This window comes from Apodemus sylvaticus, chromosome 17 (assembly GCF_947179515.1).
Source record: "Apodemus sylvaticus chromosome 17, mApoSyl1.1, whole genome shotgun sequence".
Lineage (NCBI taxonomy): Eukaryota > Metazoa > Chordata > Mammalia > Rodentia > Muridae > Apodemus > Apodemus sylvaticus.
In genome coordinates this window covers 34,623,335-34,642,013 of record NC_067488.1, presented here as the reverse complement: position 1 = coordinate 34,642,013, position 18,679 = coordinate 34,623,335, and the positions used below count along the sequence as shown (strand labels likewise).

At 39.2% G+C, this 18,679-nt stretch overlaps 1 protein-coding gene across 1 annotated transcript in view; it reads left to right on the top strand.

Moving 5' to 3' along the window:
• Window positions 1-238: 238 nt before the first annotated feature.
• Window positions 239-18,679, top strand: part of Hhla1 (HERV-H LTR-associating 1) — a 35,046-nt gene continuing 16,605 nt past the window's right edge. The window contains exons 1-7 of the mRNA XM_052161562.1: window positions 239-317; window positions 1,311-1,370; window positions 5,480-5,536; window positions 6,244-6,300; window positions 7,079-7,159; window positions 12,014-12,097; window positions 12,192-12,275. Of these exons, the coding sequence (XP_052017522.1) occupies window positions 239-317; window positions 1,311-1,370; window positions 5,480-5,536; window positions 6,244-6,300; window positions 7,079-7,159; window positions 12,014-12,097; window positions 12,192-12,275 (502 nt within the window). The remainder of the gene's footprint in view (window positions 318-1,310; window positions 1,371-5,479; window positions 5,537-6,243; window positions 6,301-7,078; window positions 7,160-12,013; window positions 12,098-12,191; window positions 12,276-18,679) is intronic.

The window sequence follows — 18,679 nt, the reverse complement described above, 5'->3', positions numbered from 1 at the left end:
AATCAAATATGGGAATTAACAAAAAAAGAATGAGCTTTGTTTCAAAATTAAGCCAAAGAAATCACAGGGCCCATTTTTTTAAATCTCAGCCCAACCTAAACCTTTCCTGGCAAGATTATATTTGAATGACTTCCCCAGCTCTGCTCCCAGAACATTCTACATCAGCATGCTGACTAAGAAATCCTGGCTACCTCTAAGAGCTTGATGTTTTGCTCCCAGGTTGACGGGGCTTCCAAGCATGCCGTGCTTCCTGCTACAAGGTCCTCCAATAAGACTGTGTGTGAGTCTTGCCTGTATCCTCTCTCTCTGGAACACAGGTGGGCTGTTGACTTCCTTGGATCTGTTCAGTATGTTTTAGGAGGGTATTATTGTGCTTTAAGAATCCCAGCAGCAATGTTTCAATGCACCATCTTAAATGCTTTGATCAAAAACCTCATCACGTTGTTTACTTTTCCTGTGGCCTTTTGTGCTTGAATGTCACAGAAGGCTGTCCCTCTGCCATCCTCCTTCACAGCACCAGTCTTTATTTGCTCTCCCACCAGGGAGTATTCTGAACTAGTTCACTAATTCTCCTATTGCACCATTATCCACTTAACAGCCTAAGTGATCTTCGGATACAAAGGATTACATCACTTGATTGTATTCTTCCATAGACCCCACTCATCCCACACAGATGATTCAGTGATGTCTTATTTCTGTGTAGATTGTAATCCAGGTTCTTTATGTGCTCTGCGTGACCTTGCTTTACCTCATCTTCACCAGCTCCAACAAAATGCCCACCTCCTTCTTTCTTGATGCTCCAACATGTTGACCTTCAGCCAGCTCTTTAGAATGATGCTCACAGGTAATGTAGGACTGAGACACAGGCTAGTCTCTGAAAGTAGGGCAGCACTTTACTACTTAGGGCCTACCCAGATATTGTTCCTTCATAGATCTCAGTTCACAATGCCCTCCCAGGGAAGACCTCCATGTTGCTGCTATAATATAAGGCTTCCTGTCATCCATAGTCACATTCCACATAAAACACTGTTTGTAATTATTACCCTTTTCACTATTGAATTCCCTTCTTTTATATCTGCCTCTCCAACATGTATAATACCTAACAAATCCTGATGCTAAGTAACACTTATCATATTTGTCTTCAGTAAACATGTGATGACTAATATTGAGTGAACAAAACACATGTTATTTTAAGCAAATCACAGGATTCTAGATGGAGTCCTCTTATCTGTCAACATAGATAAGCGGAACTATCTCCTGTCTGATGTGGCTTCACTGTAACTTCTTTGATGAAACCTATTTTATTTTAGTGTCTGGTCTTAAAGGAGAAGGCAAGAAAGACAAGGAAATGGCTCTCCTACCTGCAACAGGTATGTAGTCGGCATCTGCCCAGCTCAATTAACTCCAGCAGATTCCCAGAGCTCTCTGAGTCAATCCTATTGGGGATCTTTGCAAATCTGCACAGACTGTGGGTTTTTTTTTTAATCAAAGGATGAAGTTTTTAATGGATGCCTTGTTGTTTGACATCGTCACCTGTGGAACAGCTCTCTTGCCCTTATCTTTCCTGGTTCACATGGTATGAACTTGACTTATGAACTGTGCCTGGTCAAACAGCTCACATGGCAAACAGACACTGCACATCTGTTTGGAACTTTTAAAGCATAAGCAAGATAATATCTTTAGTATTCATTTAAGCTTTTAGGAAGGATTGAAGTTTCTTCTTATTTTCTGAATTTTTCTTTTAAGTAGAGCATCCAGTGCAAAGGCAGATGGTACAAAACAGGCATAAAATACTTCCACAGGAAACCACGTCTCTTACTCCGAAGCCACCAGCTGTACCAACATCCTGTGTGTGAGTGTGATAATTGTTCACAATTACTTACTCGACTTGAGCCTCCAAGTTTCTCCCTTTTAAATGAGAATAACTCCAATGCCAAAGGAAATTAGAAAGAATAAATGTTGTTTGTTCTAAGAAAAATACTAGGTGTTGGGTGTGAAAACTGTCAGATAACAGCTATTGTAAATGTTAGTGTGGTGGGGTGTTTGTTTGTTTGTTGTTTTGTTTTATATCCAAAAGTAATATAATAGAGGTATATAATCTGTCCAACAATCATTTCAAATCAGCTTCTGCATGACATGCTTTTAGACACCTGAGATTTTTCCAAATATGGTGGTGCGTGCCTATAATCCCAGCACTCAAGAGGTAAGGGCAGGGAGTTAGATACATGTTTGAAGACAGCATGGGCTACATTGAAACTGTCTCCGAAAAAAGTAAGAACTGGCAGGATAGCTCAATCAGTAAAGTGATTTCCCAAGAACCTGAGGTCAATTCTAAGAGCACAAGATTTTTGTTTTGTTTTGTTTTGTTTTGTTTTAAGGCAAATATTGTGAGGTGCACCTGTAAGCCCAGTGCTGGAGAGCCAGGGAGGAGTAAACCTCTGGAGCTCCTTAGCCAGCCAGCTTACTCTACCTAAGTTCCAAATTCATTACTTTTAAAAGAGAAAGGTAGGCATTGTCTAAGATATAGCAGCCAATGTTATTTTCTGTCCTCACTGACATACATGTATGCCAGCACACCTGTGGACATACAGGAACACACACACACACACACACTCACACGCACATGCACACGCACACAAGACAGTCTGAAAGGCAAATAATATAAAAGGTATATGCTTCCACAGAAAACCATTTCTGGTTTCAGGGACATTAACTGTACACTTCAAATTTATTTACAAATACTGAAAAACAGGGATTTTTAGCTTTAAAAGAGAGCGGCATGTGTAACTATTAATGCTTATGCATTGTGGGATTGGAAAGGCTCATGAGCTCCACCTCCTTCTGAAGAGCTATGCAGAGTGGATGCCTTCTAGGAGAGGAAGAGCCAATTTTCCCGAAAGATGTTATCCCTACTAGGTCAAACACACTCCAGTGGATGGTCCCATACCCATGAATATATGGGCAACACAAACTGCATTCATTGGCTTATAAATAAAGAAGGACATGAAGTTGTCAGTGGAGGAGGTATGTTCCAGAATGAGACAGATTTTTGTTGGGGAGATGAAACACACATGTCTGTCTACTCATCATGGATGCACAGCTTACAACATACCAAAGTACAGATACCACCAAAGTCCAACTTAGTGAACTAATGGGTTTTAACTGTAAGTAACTGTGGTTACTTACAGGAATATGGGCAAGGGGTCACATATAGGAACGGAAATCATTCAAAGATTGCTGCATCACCAAAGCCCATCCGGACATGTTGACAGCTCACAAAAGCTTGAAACATGGACTGTTCTGCACCGCCTTAAGGAAGCTCAACAGGTTAGAGAGTATACCCGCTAAGTTGCTCCGATCCTCGTAAAAGGCAGCTCAGCTGGTCTTTGTTTCTCCCAGTCAGCTGAGCTGGTTCCTGCTTCTGCCAGGCAGATGGGCTTGTCTGAGAGTGAATCCGCAGTCTTTGCTGTTTATATACTCTTGAAGAGGAAGGGGCCTAGCGAATATAATCAGTTTAAGAGACTTCCTAAAGTTATTTTAAGTTGTTTGCTTCCTGTCTCAATGAGTTTGTCTATAGCATGGAATGCTACATAACAGAGGAACAGATGAATCGGGAAGGAATTATGAGAAGGGTGTGTGTGTGTGTGTGTGTGTGTGTGTTTGTGTGTGTGTGTTGTATGTTATATGTGTGCATGTATGGAACAAGTAACTGTATGCATGTATGAAATTCCCAAAGAATTAGTAAAAATATTATATTGAAAAACAAACCAGAATAATGTCTAAAGAAAGAAAAGGAGGTAAATGATAGATAGATAGATAGATAGATAGATAGATAGATAGATAGATAGATTGGTGGTGGATGGATGTTGATTCACAGATTTCTTCAAGCAAAAATTTGTATGGAGGAGGCTTTGGAGCGTCATGGAAAATGGGGCAGAATGAACGCCAGAGCTGGGCAATCAGAAGGATGGCCGGGAAAAAGATGGCTGTTTTGTGGCTATGACGTGGCTGTGCACTCGTAATCTCACAACAGTTGCATTTGCTTTCCTAGGACTCACAGCAGACTACGCCAGCAAAACATCCAGTCATAGTTGGAGGAGGGGCTCATGAGACCAGCCCAGGGTAGCGAAAATAACCAGGGCAATGCCATCTTAGCCTAACTTTATTTTGTGCTTGCTAGGTCATTTCTCAGACTTCCACCCCTAACAGACGCATTCTCCTTGGCAACCCATCTGGGATTGTTCATGACCTTTACCATGGTCCAAATATACTAAGTGGTGTCTGCAAAATACTGCTGAGCTATTCAAAGAAAGCAGATTTTCTAGGCTACCCCAATCCCTCACTATTGCGACCTTCTATTTGAATGCTGATTTAATTATGGATTTATCTTAAAATCTTGTGCCTGAGTTTCTGCACCAAAAGACTTTTTAGAGGCATGAGTCCCACTCTTGGTCTGGTCATTAATAAAATGAATAAATACTTAAGTTATCTTGTTGCTGGGTTTTCGATCCTAATAAGCCATATAAGAGACCCACAATTTAGATATTTTAATTATAAGCCATATGCCTATAATGGGAAGATCTAGGACTATTCTAACTTATTCACTAGCGATAAGGCCCCTTGTTACTTGCGGGTTCTCCTGGCCATGCATTTGTGGTCCATGGCATCTTCTTTCTGCTCTGCATTTTTCCTCTCCCTCTCCTCTCTGTCACCCCATCTCAAGCCTACAGTCCCACCTTTCTGCTCCATTGCCCAGTCACAGGCTCTAGCCTTTTATTTACCAATTAAAGTGGTGAGAAGTTTCACACGGCATCACTTGAGTATGTGATGGTCTGGTTAACCACCTCTTCCAGTATTAGCAATAGAATACAAGCAGCATCAAGCCAACCCACTACATTGGCTTAATTACAGTTGTCAATTACAATCTCACATGGATCATGCCGTAGCTAAAGGCAGTTGAGGCATGCTGGAAGAGAGGACATCATTTTCTTTAGTGACGTAGCCATTGAAGAGTTGCCCAATGTACCCATTATTATCAGAGGGTCCCTGGTTATACTCAATGAGTTAAAAAGCAAATCTGGAATAAGAGGAGAAGATAGAGGTATGAAAATGATGGGGATCTACATACGTATATGAAACTGTAAAAGAAAAATCTTTAAAAATACTGTAAAGGGGTTGATTTTGTATTACATCTTCCTACTATAATGAAATATATTATTTGGTATACTAAAAATACTATAATGAACCAAGATGAAAAATCACAGCAGAGTTGCCTTGCTGAAGATCCCTTCTGCCTGTGTCTCAGTTTTATCTTGGTTTTTTACTATTGTGAGACTTGGGTCTATCACTTAAATCTTGATGGTTTTTTGTTTCTAAATCCTTGAAAGGAAGTGATGGACAAGATGATTTTTAAGGATGTTACGTACTGTGTGTGGAGGTCCCCTAGCATACATTTCACTAGTGGAAACTTCTGTTTCAGTGTCTGGAAATGAAGACCTCGAGAAGGAGAACTATGGATCCTTGCTTCATGCAGCAGGTATAGTCCTGCCCGACTCCTTCCTTACTCAAGAACACTGGGCACATTTCCCAGACTCTGTACCTTTAATCTTCTGTGTTTTTCATCTTAATTTACATAAACAGTCATCTCCGTAGCAGTGATAGCAACAGGTACAGTGTGAGTCTTCACCCTCTGATTCAAAGGGACTAGTCCTCCTGGGCAGTCACTGCCTCTATCAAAGAGGCCTTTTCCTCCCCTATGACCAGGTTACTGCTCTTACAACACCTACTGCCACTGCTCATGGGTATCCTCCTTCCAAAGCCACAGACAAGAAGCTCCACAAAGCCAGAAACTCACAGGCAAGTGGCCTGATATTATGAAGACCCATTGCACTGTAGTTCTACAAAGTGAATTTCAAGCCCTTCACACACACACACACACACACACACACACACACACACACACACACACACCTTAGTTGTGCAGAGTCAGACCAGTCATTCTTTTCTCTGAAGCCCAGGTTCCTGACTCACTAATGAGATCAGTAGACCACACACTCTGCATTATCGATATTTTATTTATGAGTTCTCTAGATCACGGCTAGTCTGCGCATTAGCTCTAAAGCTGAATTATCGGAGCAAGCGTAGGAAGACCTAGTCTCTTCCCTTTCCAGGGTTTCTCAGTGATCCTACTCACAGGGCTGGAAATAGAGACTCATAATTTGTCACATTTTTTTCCTTTCCCAGAATCTGTCTTCAGAGAAAAAAAGATGGTAAAGGGAGTAGAGGTTCTTGCGACTACAGGTGAGTTTTCTTTTTACCCCCACTATCATATGGGAATCTAAACTGCTAAGTAAAATTTTGCCGTGTCTCTAAAAGAATTACCAACTGGCACATGATGGGTAATATCATCTAAGCATAAAGTAAAAATTGGCAAAGATAATGCTTACAATAAGGTACGTTAAAAGAGGAAAGAGGACCACCAACCACTCTAACTTATTTTCTTATTCACAAGTAACAGCTGGGAGAGGAAAATATTTTAACCAAACAGCCTCTCTTCATATTAGCATACACACCAATACCTGGTGGGTTTTGTTGCTCCATACAGGTATCTAGGTCATATTCAAGTTCTATTAAATCTGCATTGCTGGGGTTGAAACCCATATTGGAATTGTGGAATTTCTAAATATAATAGTATTTTAGTAGAAGCCAGTACCCTGCCATGCTTGTGTCCACAAGTGAATCACTGTGCAATCTCCAAGGTTAGAGGTGCTTAGGACACTCCTGATGACCCAGAGCCTCCTCCTGTGGACGAGGGGCAGTCTGTCCAACCCTGTGCTTCCCAGACACAGAGATAAAACAGTCACTAAAAACACGTGCTGTGTGAGTCACGGTATGTGTCATTGACTCTCACCTAACGAGCTCCCCGACATAAATTGCTGCTTACCTCTGAGCCCCTTGTGTCTGGTGTTTAGTCTGTGTTCAGCATGGGCCTGAAGAAGTTCTGGTCCAGGTTTGGAAATGAGAAACTGTTTCTGTTGCAGAGCAGATCCTATCAGAGCTGTTTTTCAATCTTTTTCAGAACTCCCAGCTAGGTCAGTTGATCTGTCAGCACTCAACCTGACAGAGCTTGTGAATGGGATGCTCAGGAGAGCTTTAAAAGGTAAACACTCATTTAAATACCATGTCTATATGGACTTCTCTTGTACTGGCTTATCTTCTAGTCTGTCTATGACCTGGGCTGGACACATTATACACCTAGACCATAGTGTCTCCATGTTCAGAATGGAGAGCACATTGTCCTATTTAACCCATGGCAACCATGAATACATCACCACAAGGTGGGAACCCTGAGATCACCATGTGCAAGGCTGTCATCTGCAATCATAACTGTATCACCCTAAGAAATGCTATTCATTAAGTTTATATGACTTAATATATGTTGTTTTAAGACAAAGGGAGCTCTGAGGCTTATACTATTGCCTAATTAGCCTTCTTTTAATGTTCTTTTAGCTTCTATCAAAATAACTTGTAGGCAGCAGGTATTTAATGAGTGGGATTTCATGAATCTATTATAATAAAAACCAAAAGATACATATCTAGAAGATTCTTTCAAAACTGGAAAGAATTACTTTCTTTATTGTTTATATTTTTCTTTACTCTTACTTTGTTAATGTTCATGGTGCACCTACAACATGTCAGATAGCCACTATCCTATATTTTTAGTGTAAAACAAAGGAAAAAAATCAGATAAAAGCCCCTACCATGGGTATTCATAGTCTAGTGGGAGGAGAGGAAAAGAATTCTTAAGCAATAAGTGAGGGAACCCAATCACAGAAGAATACACATGGAATGCAGTCACTGATAAGTGGATATTAGGTCAGAAACTCTGAAAACCCAAGACACAATCCACATATCAAGTGACTCCCAAGAAGGAGGAAAGGAGAGGTCCCTGGTCCTGAAAATCCTTGTTCCAGCATTGTAGGGGAATACCAGGACAGAGAAGTAGGAGGGGGGTGATAGGAGAATGGGTGGAGGGAAGAGGGCTTAGGGAACTTATGGGGAGGGGGGAACCGGGAAAGGGAAAATCATTTTGATTGTAAACAAAGAATATTGAAAATAAAAAAAATATTTGAAAAAAACACATAGCAATGAGTGGTGTGAGAGGAAAGACCTACAGAAGGCCAATTCAACGCTGAAGACTGTAAACAGCATCCCCTAAAGCTTCACTAGATGTACAAATAGAAGTAACTTGAGGCACTTATTAAAACAACTCAGAATTCTGGATACCCACCTTTCCAGGCTTTCAATCTCTAAAATCATGAGTTTATTGTCTTCCCCTGTCTTATGTCTCTAAGTGTGTGGGAATTTGTCACAACACCTTGGAGAAATCACTGCATCCTAGATGGTCATTTAGAGAGTTCTAAAGTTGCCAGGTGGATCAGATAGTCTGATGGCAACTGCTATTATAGTAGGCTGTTTGTGGTTCTTTATTTAATGTTTTCATTTTTATTTTTCATTTATTTTTTCAAAATTAAAATACAATTACATTGCATTGTGCTTCCCATCCCTTTCCTCTCCCCAGTCCTTCCCATGCACACATGCTATGCTTTCTCAGATTTGCAGCCTCTATTTCTTTTTTGTTGATGTTTTTTACAATTTGTTTTTTTCTAATAATTTATTTTTTTGTTCACTTTAGATCCTGATCAACCTCTATTTCTTAATTATTGTTAGATATCTATGTTTATATGTGTATATGTATACATTTCTGTATGTATTTACATATGACTTAGTCCATATAATGTTACTTATATGTATGTGATTTGGGAATTTACTACTACTCTGTGTTGGAAAATCAATTTGTGAGCCCTTCCCCAGAAGACTATTTCTGTGACTTTCAGCATTCCTTATTCTTTGTTCAGAGATGAGGCTCTGTGGGATCCCCCAATTCATGATAACATGTTTATTGGGGTTGTCTTCGTTCAGGTCTTGTTTAAGAAGCCATGGTGATGAGGCGTCCCAGAGATGGCTTCTTTCACATCTCAGGGAGTCCACATCTCATAGGAAAGTTCCTATTTCCCTGACTCTTACAGTCATCCCACCCCCTTTTCCTCTACAATCGCTGAGCCTCGGGTGTAGCTGTTGTGTTCTAGATTTATCAGTTGGGGCTGAGCAGCACACTGTCACTTGATCTTTGCACTTAGTTGTGGTTATCTGTAATGATATTGGTCTGTCACAACGAGACATCTCTTTGATAAAAGGTGAGACCTATACTTATTTTTATTTTTCATTTATCATGTAGTTTGCTATAGTAGCTTAGTAAAGTAGTGGTTGTAGATTCTCTTCCAAGAAGCTTGACCTTACTAGCCCTGGGTAATTACCTAGGTTTTCAGGACCAGCCATGATTTCCCTCTTGTTAGGTGAGCCTTATGTCCAATTAGAGAGCTGTTAGTTACTGCCAGGTTATACATATTGCTTTTGTACTTTTGTGCCATGTTGGTTATTATTTTAGTCTATAATAATTAAATATTTGTCATTGTTTTGTTTACTGGTATTTATTTTTTATCATTACTTTGTTACATTTCTATTCTATTTGCTTATAAAATACTGTTTCTCTTTTCTTCACTTTATTCTCATTTTCTTTTATGTTCTTTTTTCTGTTTTCAGAAAGTTTATAAAACAATGGGGTTTGCTATGTTATTATATTTTTTAATAAAACATTTTAATTAAAATATAATTATGTCACTTACCCCCTTCCTTTTCTTTCTCTAACCCATATCCACTCCTCACTCCCTTACAAATCAATACCTTTTTTATTATGTTACAGATTTATTCGTAGATAATAAACAACCTGTTGTCAATATATTATGGCTTGTGTGTTACATGATTTCACAGATGACTTTGTAGTGGATATCCAGTTAGGAGCCTCATCCCTTAAAGAATTTAATTCTTCCTCTCTCGGGAGTCATTAGTTGCCTATAGTTCTTTGCCTGGGAGTGGAACCCATGTTCCCCTTTCCTTCTTAGTGTGGTTATTACTATTGTGACTGTTCTGATCCTGCTGGGGGACAGCTATATTGTTGCTATTATAGATAGGAAAAATATTCTCACATCAGACTTCCTAGTCCCTTTGGTTTTACAATATTTCTTTCTCCTCTTCTGCAACATTTCCTAAGCCTTAGGTGTAGGAGTTGTGCTGCAGACATGTTCATTGGAACTAGAATCTATTCTAACATATAAACTTTGAAAGTTTATTTACAATTTTTTAATTTTTTTCTCACTAAACAGAATGCCTTATATTTGTTGATTTTAGTCATTCTGACTAGGATGAGATGAAATCTTAAAGTTGTTGCAGTTTGCCCTTCATTAACTGTCAAGGATGATGAACACTTTTGAGTTATTTATTGGCAATTTTTACTTATTCAGATCCATAGTCCATTATCTAACTTAGGTTATTTGTTTTAACTTTTGGGGGTTTTATTCTCAATGCTGGTCCTCTGTAAGATGCACAGTTGGCAAAGATTCTCCTTCTTCACTTGACTGTTTCCTTAGTTGCCCAGAGTTGTTTAGTTTTACAGCGTCTCAGGTGTTCGTTGTGTCCTTAATTACTGGACAAATGGAATCCTATTCAGAAAGCCCATTCCAACAGCAATATCTTTTTTATTCTAACAGTTTTTGTGTTTCAGGTTTTAATTGAGATCTTTGCTCCACTTGGAGTTAATTTTCACACCAGGTGATAGATATGAGTCTAATTTCATTCTTGTGTTTGTGGAGAGCCAATTTTCTCAGCTCAACTCTTTGAACATGCTATCTTTTCTCCAATGTGTGTTTTTGGAATCTTTGGCAAATATCATGTTCTGGCTAATTTTATGTTAAGTTGAAACAGGCTAGAGTAGTTTTGGAAGAGGGAACCTCAATGACTTTACCAGATCGGTCTATAAGCAAGCTTGTGGTATATATTCTTGATTGATGATTTATGTGGCAGAGCTCAGCTCACCATAGGTGGTTCAGCCTCTGGGCTGATGGGACTGGAGGCTATACAAAAGCAGACAGAGAAAGCTATAAGTGAGCAAGCCAATAAGCAGTACTCCTCCATGGCCTCTGCTTCAGTTTCTGTCTTGAGGTTCCTGCCTTGATTTCCTCTCTGACCTAATGGATACAAACTGTAAGAGAAAAAAACTCTTTTAGCTACAATTTTCTTTTGGTCATTAGTAGGAGAAACGGAAATCCTAACTAAAACATATTATGTAATCATAGTTACATGTATTCATATTCAGGTCTTCTGTTTTATCATACTATTCTAGATGTCTGTTTAGAAAACACACACACACACACACACACACACACATATGTGTGTGTGTGTGTGTGTGTGTGTGGCTCATGTTTTTTGTTTGATATATTCTTTATTTACATTTCAAGTGATTTTCCCTTTCCTGGATCACCCGTCCCCTGAAGTCCCATAACCCCTCTTCCCTCCCCCTGTTCCCCAATCCACCCCTTCCTACTTCCCTGTCCTGGTATTCCCCTAAATTGCTGCACTGAGCTTTTTCAGGACTGGGGCCACTCCTTCCTTCTTCTTGGGCATCATTTGATATGTGAATTGTATCTTGGGTATTTCAAGCTTCTAGGCTAATATCTGCTTATCAGTGAGTGCATACCACGAGTGTTCTTTTGAGTCTGGGTTACCTCACTTAGGATGATGTTCTCCAGTTCCATCCATTTGCCTAAGAATTTCATGAATTCATTGTTTCTAATGGCCAAATAATACTCCATTGTGTATATATACCACATTTTCTTATAGAAATACATCCTTTACCTTGCTCATATTCACTCTCCCTCACATGTACATTTTTGTTTGCTTTTCAAGACAAAGTCTCAGTATATTGCTTTGACTGACTACAAACACACAATCCTCCTACCTCAGTCTCCCAGAACTGAAGTCACAGGCTTTGGTAATATTGATTTATTTAAAACTGTGTCAATAAGCATTTGTGTTTCTTTCTCTCCCTCTTCAGCAGATAGCAAGCAATTCTTCTCCGTGCTTAGCATCACTTCTTATAGTTCGTTTGCCTTTCAAAAGGTTTCTGTGGCCATCTACAACAGTAAGTGATAAGTTTTCCTGTGGTGATGTGGTGGGTGAGGGACTCAGGGCCAGGCACAGTATCATGGCACTAAGAGAATATTTTCTTTTCACAGTTTCTAACCAAAAGACAGTTGACCCAGCCAAATTCCCTACCAGGCATTGCTATTGTTTGAGCAATAGGACCAATGACTTATCAGGTAGGTGGGGTCCACCATACCACCATACCTGGTACCTGTTCCAGTTTTGATTGTGCCATTTTTGGTGTATATTTCTTTTCATGGTAAAATAAAACATAGTGATGTTTATTACACTTAAATGTGTGCATATTTCCTTGTCTGTTTTTACTACAGAGAAATCTCTGTATATACACAAATGGGTATTTATTACCATTGTTTATATGGCAAAAACATGGAAAAATGCAAATATTCACCACTGGGAAACTTTGAAATGTAGCCATGTATAGTGAACAATGAGTGTGAGATATTTGCCTCTAAGATGGAATCAATGTTCCCAAGAATTTTCAGATAGTAAAATGAATTCTAAATAGTATCCAAATATAGTGTTATCACTGATAAAATAACTACTTATTTGAAGACTAGAAAGGCTCTTATCTCTGATGAAAAGATTGAAATGTTTTCAAATGGAAGAATATTCATCAATATGGACTTGCAATGTTTGGACTTCATTTCAATGACACTATATGTTACTTTTATAATCCAAATGTATTACATGTTTCTTAAAATTCTCAACCTATGGGTCATGACCCCATGGAGGGTCAAATATCAGATATACTGTATATCAGATAGTTATATTACAACTCATAACAGTAGCAAAAATACAGTTGTGAATTAGTGATGAAATAATTTTATGGTTGGGGGAGTCACTACAACAGGAGAAACTAACTGTATTAAATGGTCGCAACATTAGAAGGTTGAGAACCACTGGTCTAGATGAAGGGACAGAAATAAAATTAAGGCACAATAAATGCCTAGCAGCTAACAGACCACAAGGACAACTCAGGAACTCAGTGCAATAGTGTGATTCTCTAGTGCTGAGGAACTACAAAGTTTGTTATGGTGGTAAACATTATTTAGGGGTTTCTACCCCACCTTAGATCATTTAGTTCCCAAACAAAACCACAAAACTTTTATATTTATAATAACGCTTAAACCACTAGAACTGGGCAGATATCAACGTTCAATGCTATTTTTCCTGTTTCCCTCTCAGTAACCCTGAGATATCACTTGCCATGTGCTTAGACCACTCCTTCCCAACGAGCTGGCCCTCATGGCCATGTGCTCATGATCCATCTGCCCCATGGAAACTTCCTTTTCCTCCTCATCCTTTCTCTTCTTCTTCTGTTCCCTGCCTAAAACCATGGTAACCTCTACCCTGCCTGATATCATGCCCAGGCTATAGGCATCTTTATTAACCAACCAGGGATAGCTTAGAGGGCACAGTTTACACAGCAAAAGTGAATGTATGTGAGGATCTGCTCATTTTGGAATAACCAGATCTTCAGAACAGAATTTAGCATTTAAATATATAGCAGCATCAGACTAGCTTCCTACAGTTTGTACCACATCTGTAAAAAGATTCCTCTGATTACTTGCTAAAATATAGATTGCAAAAGAAGCAAGGGGTTCTTTTCCTTGTTCCCTATCTACTTAACTATTTAATGTATTTTTATATTAATACGTTTTAGAAACACTTGAAATAGTTATGTAACCTCTAAATATAAAGGCCCAGATTCCTTCTAACTTGCTCTGCTTCTATAAGGTGTTGCCTTTGTCCTGAGGATGCAAGTTAGTGATAAGACAGGGGTGAAAAGAAATTGAAGGCTTACCCACTTGCCATTCACTTTCAGTGCAGAGACTATTTACATTCCATTAAGCTGAACTTAATGATATGACCACGCCCCTGCAAAGAAGGCTTGAAGAGAACATGTTGTTAAAAGAAAAAAAGAAGCTTTGTCCTAACTAAGATTTAGCATTCTTTTACTCAAATAATGTTAGATCACATATTTTTAACTTACTTTTAAACTCTATCCACTTTATTGTTAAAATTTTCCTTATAGTATATTTTGATCATATTTCCCCACATCAACTTCTCCCAAAATCTCCACATCTCCCTATGCATCTAACATGTTCTCTCTCAAAAAAAGCAAAAGAAAACCAAAACAACGCACTAAAATAACAAGACAAAACAAAGCAAAAGAAAACATACCATAACAAAGAGTGCACAAAAACAAACAAACTTAGAATTCATTTCCTTAGAATGTGGTTGATGTATTCAATGACACTCCACTCAAACTTTGTCAGTTGCAAATAGATTCTTGACTAGAAGTGGCTCTTTGAGTCTACTTGTCCTTCTCAGTGGGTGGGCCCCTTCTAGTTTGAATCTGTGCAGGCCATGTGTGTTCTCTTGTAGTCTCTGAAACTTCATATGCATCAGTCCTATTGTCTGGTTCCTTAGCATGGTCTGTCAACTCTAGCTCTTCCAATCTGTCTCCTCTTTAAAATAAATCCCTGAGATTTGAGAGGAGGGGTTTGATAATGAAATGCAATTTAGGGATGAATGCTCCAAAACTGCGGACTATATAATTTCCAGTTGTGAATCTCTGTATTAATTCCCATCTACTGCAAGAAGAAGCTTTTATGATGAGGGCATAATTATGCCTTGATGCCCCATCATATGTGCAATTGATAAATTATTGTGGAGTGTATGTCTTAAGATGCATTCTTTCCCAACACACCCAGCTCTTCAAAATGGAAATACACCCAGCCCTTCAAAAAGATGTTCACTATTCACTGAAAGACAAGGTGATGGTTATTTACCTGTCAACCCTTACTATTATAAACTGTGTTGTGGTGAGCACCTGTGCCGAATCACAGGAAGCACTAGTCAAATTATCTCTGTAGGATAAAGCCTTTGAAATGAAATTGTTGGCTGACAGGGAAACAATCTTGTTGTGATTCAATTTGTTAAAACTTCTAGAAATCTTACAGGCATTTAACCTCTCTTGTCAGCAATGCTCAAATGGATTCAACACTGAATATTCAAAAGTGGTCTTAAATCATCACTAATTGGATAGACAAAAAAATTATTCTGGTCTTCTATTTACATATGAAGGGACTTAGGACATAAAGCATCTCTGAGCATTGATAGTAAATCAACTAATTGAATTTCTGTGGGAACAAAGAATATCTTCAAAGTAACAATGACTGACTTTTTTCTTTCTTTTTTGTTTTGTTTTTTTGTTTTTTGTTGTTGTTTTTTTATTCAATATATTCTTTATTTACATTTCAAATGATTTCCCCTTTCCTTGGTCTCCCCTTCCCCCAAGTCCCATAAGCACTCTTCCCTCCCCCTGTTCCCCTATCCACCCCTTCCCACTTCCTTGTCCTGGTATTCCCCTACACTGTTGCTCTGAGCCTTTCTAGAACCAGGGGCCACTCCTTCCTTCTTCTTGGACATCATTTGATATGTGCATTGTGTCTTGGGTATTCCAAGCTTCTAGGATAATATCTGCTTATCAGTGAGTGCATACCATGATTGATCTTTTGAGACTGGGTTACCTCACTTAGGATGATGTTCTCCAGCTCCATCCATTTGTCTAAGAATTTCATGAATTCATTGTTTCTAATGGTTGAATAGTATTCCATTGTGTATATATACCACATTTTTTGTATCCATTCCTTCGTTGAGGGACATCTGGGTTCTTTCCAGCTTCTGGCTATTATAAATAGGGCTGCTATGAACATAGTGGAGCATGCGTCCTTATTACATGCTGGGGAATCCTCTGGGTATATGTCCAGGAGTGGTATAGCAGGGTCCTCTGGTGCCCAGTTTTCTGAGGAACTGCCAGACTGATTTCCTGAGTGGTTGTACCAGCTTGCAATCCTACCAGCAGTGGAGGGGAGTTCCTCTTTCTCCACATCCTTGCCAATACCTGCTGTCTCCTGAGTTTTTTACCTTAGCCATTCTGACTGGTGTGAGGTGAAATCTCGGGGTTGTTTTGATTTGCATTTCCCTAATGTCTAATGATGTTGAACATTTCTTATTTTTAATAAAGATTTATTTATTTATTATATCTAAGTACACTGTAGCTGTCTTCAGACACACCAGAAGAGGGCATCAGATTCCACTACAGATGGTTGTAAGCCATGTGATTGCTAGGATTTGAACTCAGGATCTTCAGAAGAATAGTCAGTGCTCTTATCCGCTAAGCCACCTCTCCAGCCCCATGTTGAACATTTCTTAAGGCGCTTCTCAGTCATCCGAAGTTCTTCAGCTGAAAATTCTCTGTTTAGCTCTGTACCCCATTTTTAATAGGGTTATTTGGTTTTCTGGGGTCTAACTTCTTGAGTTCTTTGTATATATTGATTGTTATCCTCTGTCAGATGTAGGGTTGGTGAAGATCTTTTCCCAATTTGTTGGTTGCTGATTTGTTCTTTTGACAGTGTCCTTTACCTTACAGAAACCTTGTAATTTTATGAGGTCCCATTTGTCAATTCTTGATCTTAGAGAAAAAGCTTTTGGTATTCTATTCAGGAACTTTCCCCCTGTACCCATGTCCTCAAGGGCCTTCCCCAGTTTCTTTTCTATTAGCTTCAGAGTGTCTGGCTTTATGTGGAGGTCCTTGATCCATTTGGAGTTGATCTTAGTACAAGGAGATAAGGATGGATCAATTCGCATTCTTCTGCATGCTGACTTCCAGTTGAATCAGCACCATTTGTTGAAAAGGCTATCTTTTTTCCATTGGATGTTTTCAGCTCCTTTGTCAAAGATCAAGTGGACCATAGGTGTGTGGGTTTATTTCTGGGTCTTCAGTCCTATTCCATTGATCCACCTGCCTGTCCCTGTACCAATACCATGCAGTTTTTTAACACTATTGCTCTATAATATTGCTTGAGGTCCAGGATACTGATTCCCCCAGAAATTCTTTTATTGTTGAGAATAGTTTTAGCTATCCTGGGGTTTTTTGTTATTCCAGTTGAATTTGATAATTGTTCTTTCTAACTCTATGAAGAACTGAGTTGGGATTTTGATGGGGATTGTGTTGAATCTGTATATTGCTGACTGCCTTTCTTTCACACCCAAATGAAAAAGTTGCAAACATACTTTCAAAGAGGAAGTGGACAGAAGATTCTGAGTGATAGGTTTTATGGTATGAGTAAGTGTTAGGGATCTTGGGAGGAGAGACCTTTGGCTCGAGGCAAATCTCAGCCCAAATCCAAGCTCTGTAATATAGGACTCTGGTCAGCTACCATCATTATTTTTTAAATCCTTGGGCAGAACTAGGATCGATTCTTGGTATATGGATCCAGAGTGTTGCTCATAGTTTTTATGCAACTTTGCCTTTTATCATTCAACTTGTAAGTTTTTCTTTGCCATTAATTTTACACTGTTTTAAATATACCTTTACTTGTTTATTGGAGGGAGAGCATGCACATGCAACAGTAGTGTGCCATAATAAACATAAAGAGGTCAGAGGATAACTTTTAGAAGCAGGTTTTCTACTTTCATCATGTGAGTCCTACCTGGGCATCCAACACAAGTCAGCAGGCTTGATAACAAATACGTTTATATGCTGATCCATTTGATTCCCCTCTCCTCCTGAATTAACTTTAACTTCCTCTGTGTGTATTACAAGAATCTCAAGTACCTAGCAGCTGTCTGGTATACTGTAGACATTCTATGGCTATATGTTGGGTAAGTGAATTAATGAAGGAGAGTTTTGAGAAGTGGAAGGAAAATGGATGGAAGAGGAATGAGATTGAGCACATTAATAGGCTCTACAACATAATTCAGAAGAAGAGAATCATTTTCTTCAACCTTCTGGATAGAGTGGTGTCAACATCTGCAGAGGTGTACTACATAGAACTTCTCCATCCAGGGTGTCTTAGTTATGATTTCTATCCTGCAAGGAAACACTATGACAAAAAATCAAGTTGGAGAAGAAAGGGTTTATTTGGCTTACAGTTCCACATTGGCACACATTTTAGTTCATTACTGAGGGTAGCCAGGGCAGAACTCAAGCAGAACAGGAACCTGGAGGTTGAAGCTTCTCCAGAGGCCATGGAAGGGCTGCTGCTGGCTTACTCAGCCTTCTTTCTTATATAACCCAGGACTACCAGCCCGGGACTGCACCACCCACAATGGGTTAGGACCTCCCCCATTGTTCATTAATTGAGAAAATGCCTTACAGCTGAATCTCATAGAGGCATTGTCTCAATTGAGGCTTATTCTTCTCTGATGACTGGCTTGTGTCGAGTTAACACAAAAAACCAGCCAGCACACAGGGTAACCATGTGAACACACAGTCACAATTATGACTCAGGCTCATCTCCCACTTCCTGCTAGTGTTGGCCTACTCTGGCCAACTACTGATTATCATCCTCTGCATCTACAGGGTATGTGTTTTCAAGCCCAGTTGTGCTTCAAGCAACTCCTAATCAACCCTGTTGATGAGGAAAAGATGCATCTCTAAGAGGCATGTTGAGAAGTCATCCGGTGGGCTTCTCATTCAGAATGTACTCAATGGTTCTGCAAGCTAAAGTGTTACAAAAGTCACTCAGACTTCCCCTCTGATGTTCTA